This window comes from Bos javanicus, chromosome 26 (assembly GCF_032452875.1).
Source record: "Bos javanicus breed banteng chromosome 26, ARS-OSU_banteng_1.0, whole genome shotgun sequence".
NCBI lineage: Eukaryota > Metazoa > Chordata > Mammalia > Artiodactyla > Bovidae > Bos > Bos javanicus.
This window is the reverse complement of record NC_083893.1, coordinates 51,159,178-51,171,496: the sequence shown is the minus strand read 5'-3', so window position 1 is coordinate 51,171,496 and position 12,319 is coordinate 51,159,178. Positions and strand designations below refer to the sequence as shown.

The window sequence follows — 12,319 nt, the reverse complement described above, 5'->3', positions numbered from 1 at the left end:
CCTACAGGAATATTCTGCTAAATGACATCCACTGGGAAAAAGTATTGCATTTCCTCAAAAAATTAAAAATAAAACTACCATGTGATCCAGAAACTCCACTCCTCAGTACATATCCAAAACAAAAACAGATACACGCACCCCAGTGTCCACACCAGCACTCTTCACAGTAGCCGAGACACGGAGACAACCCAAAGGTCCACTGACGAGACTGGGTAAGGACGACGTGGCTCATGCACACAGTGAATACTGCTTGGCCACAAAGATGGAAGAACGCCATTTGCAGCAACATGGATGCCCGGGGACCATCACACTGAGTGAGGTAAGTCACACAGAGACAGACGGCATCACATGACGTAACCTACATGTGGAGTCTAAAACATGATACAAAGAATGTATTTATAAAACAGAAACAGCCCCACAGACACGGAGGGGAAGCAGGGCTGAGAGATAAGTGAAGTTTGGGGTAACATACACCCCTTCTATAAATGAAACAAACAAGGTGGGCCTGCTGTGTGGCAGGGAACCACGTCTGATGTCTCGTGATGACCTGTGATGGGAAGCACCTGAGGAAGAGCGCGCGTGTGCGCGCACACACACACACACGCACACACATGCGTGCGCACACACACACGCACGTATAACTGAGCCCCTTTATTGTCCACCTGAAGTGTGAATCAACTATACTTGAATTAAAAATTAACTAATTTTTAAAAAGGAAAAAACAACACGTGTCTACCCGTTGCGCTGCCCCTTCCGGCCCGGCTGCCTCCCCGTGGCGGGACCGCGTCCTCTCATTCCCGAGCGAGGAAGCAGTGGACAGAGGCTCAGACTGGGCTCGGTGCTGTGCTCGTGATGCAGCCGCGAGCCTCCCCTGCAGAGGCTCTACCCCTGCTTCATCCTGCAAGACGTCAGCACGCCAAGCGCACTGTGCTGCGGGGCGGCCTGGTCACGCCCACATCGGGACTGAGCGCAGGGTCACGGGGCGTGTGGGAGGCGGAGCAAGACCCCGCCCCAGCTCCTGGCAACGGCGGTGTTGCCTCAGGTGGTCCCGCGAGCAGTGACTGCGTAAGCCATCACCTGCTCACGGCAACACTATGGCCGCACAGACTCATCTGTTTTGAAGCGAGCTTGTTAGCCAAGCACATGCATTTCAGATGGAGAGGCTGGGGAGCATATTGAGGACATGGCTGGTCCACGGTCTCCAAGGCGACCCTCAGACCAGGTCAATGCTGAACATCAGCAGGACCACCCCAGTTCCATCCTTTGGGCCACTGGAATGAACAGAAAGCTGCATTCTGCTCTCCTGAACCCAAGATCAAGGGAGGTCTGACTTATATCCTAATGGCAAACAAGCAAGAAGACAGACCCACTTCCTTAGTCATCAGTTCAGTTCAGTTCAGTTGCTTAGTCGTGTCCGACTTTTTGCGACACCATGAATCGCAGCACGCCAGGCCTCCCTGTCAATCACCAACTCCCGGAGTTCACTCAGACTCACGTCCATCGAGTCAGTGATGCCATCCAGCCATCTCATCCTCTTTCGTCCCCTTCTCCTCTTGCCCCCAATCCCTCCCAGCATCAAACTCTTTTCCAATGAGTCAACTCTTCCCATGAGGTGGCCAAAGGACTGGAGTTTCAGCTTTATCATCATTCCTTCCAAAGAAATCCCAGGGCTGATCTCCTTCAGAATGGACTGGTTGGATCTCCTTGCAGTCCAAGGGACTCTCAAGAGTCTTCTCCAACACCACAGTTCAAAAGCATCGATTCTTCAGCACTCAGCCTTCTTCACAGTCCAACTCTCATATCGCATACATGACCACAGGAAAAACCATAGCCTTGACTAGAGGAACCTTTGTTGGCAAAGTAATGTCTCTGCTTTTGAATATGCTATCTAGGTTGGTCATAACTTTCCTTCCAAGGAGTAAGCACCTTTTAATTTCAGGGCTGCAATCACCATCTGCAGTGATTTTGGAGCCTCCAAAAATAAAGTCTGACACTGTTTCCACCGTTTTCCCATCTATTTGCCATGAAGTGATGGGACCAGATGCCATGATCTTAGTTTTCTGAATGTTGAGCTTTAAGCCAACTTTTTCACTCTCCTCTTTCACTTTGATCAAGAGGCTTTTGAGTTCCTCTTCACTTTCTGCCATAAGGGTGGTGTCACCTGCATATCTGAAGTTATTGATTTTCTCCTGGCAATCTTGATTCCAGCTTGTGCTTCTTCCAGCCCAGCGTTTCTCATAATGTACTCAGCGTATAAGTTAAATAAGCACAGTATGATACACACACTCCACGATGGTCAAAATGAAGACAGACGGTACTACGTGTCAGCGAGGATGCGGGACACGACTGCAGCCCTGAAGGGACTGGAAAGTGCAGCACTCGCCGGGGAAGACAGTGATCTGTAAAGGCGGACACACACTGACCTGGGACCCAGCAGCTTCAGTCCTGCATATACACCCAACAGAACTGCACGAGTGTTCTCCCCAAAGACATTATTATCAAAGCAACATACTTTATAATAACCTAAAGACAGAGACAACCTCAACGACGGAGCAGGTGAACCGTGGTCTGTGCGGTGGAGGACAACCAGCAGCGAGGACTAGCGAACAACAGCCACACACACGTGACATCAAGCGAAAACGGCACAAAAGACCACATTCTGTGTGATCCCACTTATATAAAAATGAAAAAAAAAAAGGCAAAATGAATCTGCTAGGTGGTTGAGATTGTGGCTGCCCTTGGGGACCCCCAGGGGAAGGAGGCGCTGGGATCGGGGGCTCCAGCCCCATCAGGTTCTCGGTCCGGTGTATACAGGCGGAAGAAGGGTGACCTGCACACACTGAGGCCGGCTGGTCTTCCACCCAGGTGTGCCCCGGGGCCGCCAGCAGACCCGCCAGAAGGACTCCACAGAGAGACTCCATGGGGACCGGGAGAGCAGGCGGCCGCCAAGGCCTGGACACTCTCCACGCCCCAGCCCTGTGGCCTGGGAAGTGGGAGGAGGAGACGGTCTAGGTCTCACTCACCTTCCCCTCCCACGGCCCTGCCTCCCAGCAGACACCCCCCGCTCTCAGGAGGGGCATCGCCTGCCTGGGAGAAATTGCTTGTTTAAAATTAATTGTCTCCTCCGAGCTGAACCCCAGAAGGATGCGATGTCATTGTTAATTGGGAAGGTCCTCACCGTCCTCAGCGTGACATCCTGGCATGTCGCCCGGGCCTAATGAGCCAGAACACCCCCCACCTGCTGACCTTGGGCCTTCACCTGCCTTCTTTTTAATGATGCCCCAGGGCAGGCAGCCCCTCAGCGCGCAGCTCCAAAAACTTCTCCCATTATTCTAGACCAGAATGCTCATCAACTGTGAGTTGATTGGGCACCAAGGGGATTCTGAAGGATTCCCCAGCTGCCTGAGGAACACAAACTTTTCTCAGAAACAGAACTCAGCAGACATTCCCTCGGGTGCAGCAGGTCAGGGAAGAGGCAACTGATGAGCAGCCGCCCCAGACTCCACTGTACAGGCTGCTGAGATGGGCAGGGACAGCCTGCCCTCAGCTCTTGGCCCTTGAGCAGGACACCTGCTGCCCAGAGAAGCCTGTGGGGCCAGACACCCTGGACACACGTCTGTCTGCAGGAAGATGGGAAACAAGGCCTGAAAACCCAACACAGGCAAAAACCCAGACACCGTCAGGGCCTGCTGCCAGCAAGGAGCTGGCACCTCCCGGCCCAGCAGGTGTCCCCCAGCAGGTGTCTCCTGGCTCAGCAGACGTGTCCTGGCCAGTACCTACCTGGGAGAAAGCTGCAGCTGAGTTCAAGTGTGTGCGCTTGAAGCTGCTCATTCCAAGTCCCTCTGAGGGTGGGCACAGGAATTCCATGTCTGTAGGTTTTTCCTAGGCCCTGGGGGAATTACTGCAATTGTCCAGAACTCTCACACATCTCTCTCAGCCTGGTGCAGGGACTCCCACTCTCCTTCTCACAAGCCCCAGCCCCAGCACCTCACCAAACCACTCTGTCTCAGCCATGTGAGCCCCACCGCCTCAGCCAGGCTGAGCAGAGGCAGAGCTGTTGCAGGGAGCACCTCCCCTCTCAGCCCTGTCCAAGCCCTCCCTGGGACCACTCCTCCCAAGCTGCTATTGCCTCACAGTCCCAGCCTCTTAGCATCAGGGGCCCAGGCCACTCATCCAAGGTCTCTCTCCTCCGTACACTTCTGTGGGGTCTCAGTCAGTCCTGTGGTTTTCTCTGTGACGTTCTCCAATGCCCATGAAGACCAGAACCGTGTCCAGCTGCTCCATCACCATCTCCACTTGGATTATTCGGACATCTGCTGACCTCATGGACCTGATGTGTCCATGTGTGTGCTCAGTCGTGTCTGACTCTTGTGACCCCATAGACTGCAGCCCACCAGGCTCCTCTGTCCACGGGATTCTCTAGGCAAGAATACTGGAGTGGATAGCCATTTCCTTCTCCAGGGGATCTTCCTGACCCAGGAATCAAACCTGGGTCTCCTGCATTGCAGGCAGATTCTTTAGCGACTGAGCTATGAGGGCATGGAACTCCTGAAATGCCCCAAACTTGCTCTATCCCCAGCTGTCTCCTCCTCTATAAATGGAGTCCATCCCTCTAGCTGCTCAGAATCCACATCACCCTTGGCTCTTGGTTCTGTCTCATATCCCACCGTCAGCCAGCAGCAGTCCCGGCGGGTCTACTTTCGGAGCATTCGGGGCCCTGCGGCTTCTCCCCCGTCACTGCGGGTCTACTTTCGGAGCATTCGGCGCCCTGCGGCTTCTCCCCCATCACTGCTATCCTGCCCCATCATCATTGCTGCTTATTTGAATTTTCACCACGGCTGCCCCCATTCAAGTGTCTTCTCAGTGTAGCTGCCAGAGGGAGCCTTACCAGCACAGATAGATCGCATCACCCCTCCACTCACTTTGGAAGCCACCAAAGTCTCCCAGCCCAGTCAGAGCACAGCTAAGGCCTCATCACAGCCTGCAAGATCCCACATAACCTGAGTCCCCTCTGACTTCATCTCCTCCTGCTGGACCCCTGAGTCACCTCGTTTCAGACAGAGACTTCACAGCTACTGCTGTTCCTCACACATTCTGGAAATACTCCTGCCCTGTGTGGAGGGGAAAGGGGAGAGGGTAAGGCATGGGAAATAAATAGAAAGAAGAGGAGGAGAGAATGAATGCCTGGGTGGACGGATGGACAGATGGATGAACAGTGGATGGTGGATGGATGGATGGACGGTAGATGGATGGACAGATAGATTAGAGGATGGATGGAGGGATGGATAAATGGTAGATGGACGAAGAGACAGATTAGTGGATGGATGGATGGATGGTAGATGGATGGACAGATACATTAGTGGAAGGATGGATGGATGGATGGATGGGTGAATGGTGGATGGGTGGACACACAGAACAGTGGATGCATGGATGGATGGACGATAAAGAGTGGACAGGTGGATGGATGGATGGACGGGTGGATGACTGGGCCCGTGGGGGGTGGACGACAGTGCTGAGTGTGGGACATGGATGAATGCCACTGACTCCTGCCCTCAAGAGACTCACAGTCTGGGGAAATTGACACTTGCCAGGAAGACCCTGTGTGTTGCTTCCCATCCCATAGGTGACCTAGGATAGAGTCAGGAGTCACCCAACACAGCTTAGGGGATGGAGGGCCCTATTCACAGTCTCAGAGACACCCTCAGACCAGATGGTCCAAACAGAAACCAAGGCCAGACACAGCCACGTCCACAAAAGCCACAGAGCCCAAGTGAAGACCTGGGGCACCGACCTGCACTCAGGGGAGAGTGTCAGGCAGGTGTGTCCAGCTCTCTGTGACCCCATGGACTGTAGCCTGCCAGGCCCCTCTGTCCACGGAATTCTCCAGACAAGAATACTGGAGTGGGTTGCTATTCCCTTCTGCAGGGGATCTTTCCAACCCAGGGATCAAACCCTGGTCTCCTGAATTGCAGGCAGATTCTTTACTGTTTAAGAAACCAGGGAAGCCCATTTTAGGACGAAGGTGTGCCTCAAAGGCCAGTGGAGTCCTTCAGTCACAGGCTATCCACTGGGGAGGCAGTGGGCAGGTCATGAGCATGACTGACCCTGTGGCTCTGCAGGGGCTTCAGTTGCCCCAAGAATGGATGTGGGGCCCCTGGGAGCACAGGGTGGAGGAGGAAAGCCAAGAACTGAGGTTTAAGAAAGAACGTGGTGTCAGTAGAAGAGGGAAGGATGCTCCCAAGAGTGGGGCCAGACTGCAGTCAGCTGCATCATGGTACGAGTGTGTCCTGATGTGGCCAAGGTGATAAGATACTCGAGGCTCCACCATCCCCTAGACAGCAACCAGAGAGTGTCCCACCCTCCGCTCCTCACCCCATATCTGGGTGTCACCACCCTCAGGTCTCCTCCCCACCTTTGCAGCCACCATCTCATCATGTCCCTGTTGCTTCTTACCTCAGTCTACAAGGCCAGCATCACCCTAACACCAAAACCAGACAAAGACGTCACGAGAAAGCAAAACTGTAGATCAGTCTCACTCATGATCATAGATGCAAATATCATAAACAAAATATTAGCAAATCAAACCCAACAATGCCTTTTAAAAAATTATATACCACAACCAAGTGAAATTTATTCTAGGTTGGACATCTGAAAATCAACTAATGTAATCTATCATATAAAGTCTAAAGATGAAAAATCATCTGATTATACCACTAGATGGAAAAAAAGAGCATTTGACAAAATCCAATAACCATTCAAATTTTGTTCCACAAATGCTCAGCAAACTAGGAATGGAAGAGAACCTCCTCAACTTGGTAAACAACATCTGCAAAAAAAAGTCATATTTTACTGTGAAACCTAAATACCCTCCACCCTGAGACTGGAAAAAGGCAAAAATGTGCCACCTCAGCAATTCTAATCAGTGTCGTATGGGAAGTCCCAGCTAGTGTAATAAGACAAGAAAAGGAAATAAAAGGATATCAACTGAAAAGAAAGAAACAAAATTCTTTTCCAAATAAAATTTAGAAAAGCAATTTTAAAGATGTATGTAACTAATAATTACAGCAAGGTTGCAGGATACAAGGTTAATATATAATATCCATTGCTTTTATATATGCCTATATAACAGCAATAAGCAATCAGAATGTGAAACTGAAAACAATACTATTTACATAAACATGAAAAACTGAAATACTCAGGTATAAATCTAACATGATGTGTACAAGACCTATATGAGAGGAAACTAGAAAACTCTGATGAATAAAATCAAAGAAAATCTAAATAAATGGAGAGATAGTCTATGTTCATGGATAAAAGACTCAAGTTGTTAAGATGCCAGTTCTTCTCAGTCTTATTTATAAATTCTGTGTAGTTCTAATCAGAACTCTAGCAAGTTAATTTGTAGATATCAACAAACTGGTTCTGCGGTTCAGCATCACCACAGCAAAGGCAGCAAAGGGGGAGGATTGACACTAGCCAACTTCAGGGTGTGTTATAAGGCTTCAGAAATCAAGACGGTGTGGATTTTGGTAAAGAGGAGACAAGTAGCTCGATGGAACAGAAATACAGAGCCTAGAAGCAGACCCACACGAATGCAGTCACCTGCTCTTTGATGCAGGGGCAAAGGAAACACAGTGAAGTAAAGACAGTCTCTTCACAGACGGCCCTGGAACAATAGGGAATCCACATACAAAAAGGAAAAAAAGAAAGAATCTAGACAGTGGCTTTACACATTTCAACCAAAAAGTTAATTCAGAATAGATCTCAGAACTAAATTTAAAATGCAAAACTATGAAACTTCCAGATGGTAACAAGAGAAAATCAAGGCGACCTTGGGTTTGGTGGTAACTTTCTAAGATACATCAAGCCATGAAATAAAGCCATGAAATAAAAAATTGATACGTCAAACATTATGAAAAATAAATATTTCTTCCCTGCAAAATACACAGCCAAGAGAGGGGAAAAGACAAGCTACAGGCTAGAAAATGTTTTCAAAAGATATCTGACGAAGGGCTTGTATCCAAAATATACAAACTTCAACAATAAGAAAACAATTCAGTTTTAAAATGTGCAAGAAAAAAAAAAGAGAAAAAAAAATGTTCAAGAGATCTGAATGACACCCCACCAAAGATGTTATGTAGAAGGCAAATAAGCATGTGAAAAGATGCTTATTAAGGACTATCGATTAAAGCAACCAGGAGATACCACTAAACACTCAGCAGAATGTCTAAAATCCAAAACATTGCCAATGTGGTGTGACCACCACCCCACATGCAGGCAGGAGGGGCTGGAGAGGGAGGCAGTTCCCAGAGAGGCCAGCCCAGGGCCCCGCTCCCTGGTCCCCAGACCACACTCCCCAGGGAGGGGAATCTCTAAAGTGTCTCCCACTTCCAGACTTTGTGACAGCAAAGGCGTGGCTCTCAGCATGCCTTTAGGCTTTCAAATACCACCTAATTCCCAAGCCTGAGAAGGCGCCTAGGACGGCGCCTCCAGGACGCGCAGTCCTCCCCAGGGACTCATGGCCCTCGGGATAAAAGCAGCCAAGGGCTTCGCCTGGCCCCTCCCCTCCTCTGCCCAGGAACAGCCTCAGGGCCTGGGAGCATCTGGAGGCTGGCTCAGATCGGGCCTTCATAGGCAAGGACTTCTGCCTTCCCCCAGGCGGGAAGATAGAGGCAGCAGTCCACGTCCTGACCTGAGCACACGGCCCTGAGCACAGAAATCCTCCACGACTGGCTGAGAATGAGGGCCAAAGGGCAGGGATGGGGCAGAGGGCGGGGCTGTGGGCTGGAGACGAGGAGGGCGGGAGCAGAACGGATCTCGCAGGGAAGGGTGCCAATCTAACTTGGGGTGTTCCGAACTTATCCCATCAGCTTAACAAACATGGGAACCGATTACATTACAGTTCAGTCGCTCAGTCGTGTCCGACTCTTTGCAACCCCATGAATCGCGGCACACTTTAATTCATTATTTGTAAAATAACTTCACAAAGCACAAAGACTACAGAAGCATCATTACCCACAGATGACAGACAAATGTGTCCTTCTGCTCTGGCCTCCGGGGAAGGGGCCTCCAGGAACCCTGACTTCTCTTCTGCAGTGAGAGAGGTTCTTCAGCTGGGCAGACGCCACCCACTCCTGCAGGGACCCTCCTGCTGTGGGCCTGGGTCACAGCAAGGAGAAGCCATCGGAGCCCTCCCCCCCACCGCCTGCACTTCCTTCTAGGGGGAGACCAGATGGTAAACAAGTAAAGAGGGGCAGGGGCACCGATCGGCACCCTCAGGTGAGGTGGGTGGCCAGGAGCAGTTTTAAGTGGGTGGAGGGTCTTCAATGAGCTCCAGAGGTCATGCTCCAGCGGAGGCTGAGGGGTCAGAAGACCCACCAGAAAGCCCAGGCCCGGTGCGCTCCAGCTGCGGGGGCTCCAGCACCCCCAGAGGCCCCCGAGCACACCAGCAGCACCAGGCAGGCCTGGGGTGCCCTGCACAGTGGCCCTGGGCCCATGCCCATCCCTGAGAGACAGCTGTGCAGCCCTTGGCCCTGGGCAGCTCAGGGCTGGGGCTCCCTCACTCTCCACCCAGCTGGCAGGAATCCAGCCCTCTCAGGGGCCCTGAGGCTGGACAACCAGGGTGGACACTGGTGGAGGGCACCAGTGCATCATGCATGTGTGTGTGTGTGTAAGTGTGTGTGTGTGAGAGTGTGTGTGTGTGTCTGTGTGTGAGTTTGAGTTTGTGAGAGTGTGTGTGTGTGAGTGTGTGTTGTCACTTCAGTTGTGTCCAACTCTGTGACCCCATGGGCTGCAGCCCACCAGGCTCCTCTGCCCATAGGATTTCCCAGGCATGAATACTGGAGTGGGTTGCCATTTTCTTCTGCAGGGGATCTTCCCAACCCAGGGATCTAACCCGCGTCTCTTACGTCTCCCGCATTGCCAGCCAGGTCCTTTACCGCTAGAGCCACCTGGGGAGCCCAGTCCATCACGCTGCCTGAATGAAAAGAAACAATAGCCTCCCTGTCAGGCCCTATTTTCAGCACTGGAGACACACCAACTCCTTTAGTACTCAAAGGGCTCCGTGGGATCACACTCTCACAATCCCCACATAGTGATGAAGACACAGAGGTTCAGAGTGGCCACATGACCTGCATAAGTCACGCTGACAGACAGTTGCATCCAGACTCCCAGCTTCAGAGTCAGCTTTAATTCCACGCATGCTCCCAGGATACATCCTGATGAGCTGCCAGGCCAGACCAGGCCCCTCACTGAGCCTCTGGGCCCCCGAGGATCTTGTGCAGCTTATCCACTCAGAGGCCTCACCAAGCCCCCTCCGTCTGAGGCCCGCAGTTTCCACCACCTGGCCCCCAGGAGGGTGTGAGACCTGGTGGTGCGCTCTGAGGCTCCCCAAAGTGAGGCACACCCGCACACTGACCCAAACATCCCCCACAGGCTGCCAGGCTTCTGCAGAGATTTGCACCCTGTTTCTCTGGGTTCTCCCCTTCCTGGACAACCTTCCCAGCCTCCACTGAGGGACAGTTCACCGGCTGCAGGCATTAGCAGCAGAGAGAAATCCAAAGTGCGAGACGGCCCGCTCCTTCCTGACAAGGGCCGTCAGCCCCAAGGCCCAGACCAAGCAGGGGCTCAAGCCCCAGAGGAGCTCCTGAGGCCGGGGTGGGCGCTGCCTCCCTGGCATGCCCAAGGGCCCTACACACGGTGAGATCAGGGTGCCATTTCCAGGGTAGAGAGGCCCCAGGGCCTCATGTCCGCCACACCCCCTTCCGCAGAGCCTCCTTGACATCCTCGTTCCTCAAGGCGTAGATGAAGGGGTTCAGCACCGGGGTGACGGTGGTGCTGAGCACGGCGACAGCCTTGGTCAAGTCCAGCGAGCTCTCCACCAAGGTCCTCACGTGCAGGAAGACAGTTGGGCCATACCAGATGAGGACCACCGCGAGGTGGGAGGAGCAGGCGGAGAAGGCCCGGGGCCGGCCCTGCAGCGAGGGCGTCCTGACGACGGCGACCACGATGTGGGCGTAGGAGACCAGCGTGATGACGCCCAGCGTGATGACATGACAGACCAGCGTGATGACGCCCAGCGTGGTGACGTCGTAGACCAGCGTGATGACGCGAAAGCCCAGGATGACGCAGAAGGCAGCACGATCCAGGGCGGGATGTCCCAGAAGTGGTTGAGGACCCGTGAGCCACAGAAGAAAAGGCGGCTGATGAGGGCCGTGGGCACGATGATGGCCGAGAAGCCGCAGAGCCAGGAGCCCAGGGCCAGGTGGCCAGAGAACCCGGGCGTCATGAAGCTGCCGTAGCGCAGCGGCAGGCAGACGGCTAGGTAGCAGTCGTAGGCCATGGCGGCCAGCAGGAAGTCCTCGGTGCAGCCCAGAGAGAAGACGAAGTGCATCTGCACAGCGCAGCCTGAGAAGGAGATGGCTCTGCTGCGTGAGGTAAAGACGGCCAGCGTCTTGGGCATGCAGGCCGTGGTGAACCAGATCTCCAGGAAGGAGAGGTTGCAGAGGAAAAAGTACATGGGCGTCTGCAGGCGCCGGTGTGCCCCGACCAGCGAGAGGATGGCCAGGTTCCCAGCCACCGTGAGCACGTACGTGAGCAGGAAGAGCTCCACGTGGAGGCCCCGGGCCCCGGGAAGCCCAGCAAGATGAACGGGCCCCCAGCGGACAGGTTCTGGCTGCGGCCCCAGGCCATGACACCCATCAGGACACAGGCCCCGTGAGGCCAGCAAGAGGGACGGGCAGCCAGAAGCCCTCCGGGGGGCTTTGGAGAAGAGGCCCCCTCCCCGCTCTCTGGCTCTACTCACGTTGCCCTCTAACCCCAGGGCCCCAGACCGGCCTGGGACAGTGGACGGAAAGCACCCGCTGCAGCGGAGCGGCCCAGAGCACTGCGTGGACTCGGGTCCGGCCGTTTGTCACCTGCTGGCCGAGGAGGATCTTGGTCTAGATCCCTTCCTTGGGGCTGTCCTTATTCTAGACTCCTCGTGGGGGTGGGGGGCATTTCCTTATTCTAGAGCTTTTCACAAATGAAATTACGTATGGCCCAATTTGGGACATTTTTATCCAACAAAGCGGATTGATTCCTAGTAAAGCATTCCTATCGCGATGTGCCATGAAACCGCCCCGTCCCCGAGGATGACCACCTCAGAGGCACCCCGGGGGAGCTGCTCTACCCACCAGAGGGGGAAAGCCAGGAGGCAGATGGCTGCCACCAGCGCTGCTCTGGCCGCAGCCGAGGTCGCTGGGTGGGGCAGGAGACCCACTGGAGAAGCTCTCAGTCCCTCGGTGCCTCCCACCGCTTCTCGGAACCCTTCGTGGGTTTT

General features: G+C 53.4%; 2 protein-coding genes across 2 annotated transcripts in view; both read right to left on the bottom strand.

Moving 5' to 3' along the window:
• LOC133239591 (scavenger receptor cysteine-rich domain-containing protein SCART1-like) overlaps window positions 1-12,319 on the bottom strand; it is a 65,532-nt gene that overhangs the window by 38,202 nt on the left and 15,011 nt on the right. The window lies entirely within an intron of this gene.
• Window positions 10,527-11,691, bottom strand: LOC133239609 (olfactory receptor 287-like). The gene is given in 3 exon segments (XM_061403967.1): window positions 10,527-11,074; window positions 11,131-11,622; window positions 11,625-11,691. Coding segments are annotated over 3 exon segments (891 nt in total). The 3' UTR covers window positions 10,527-10,742.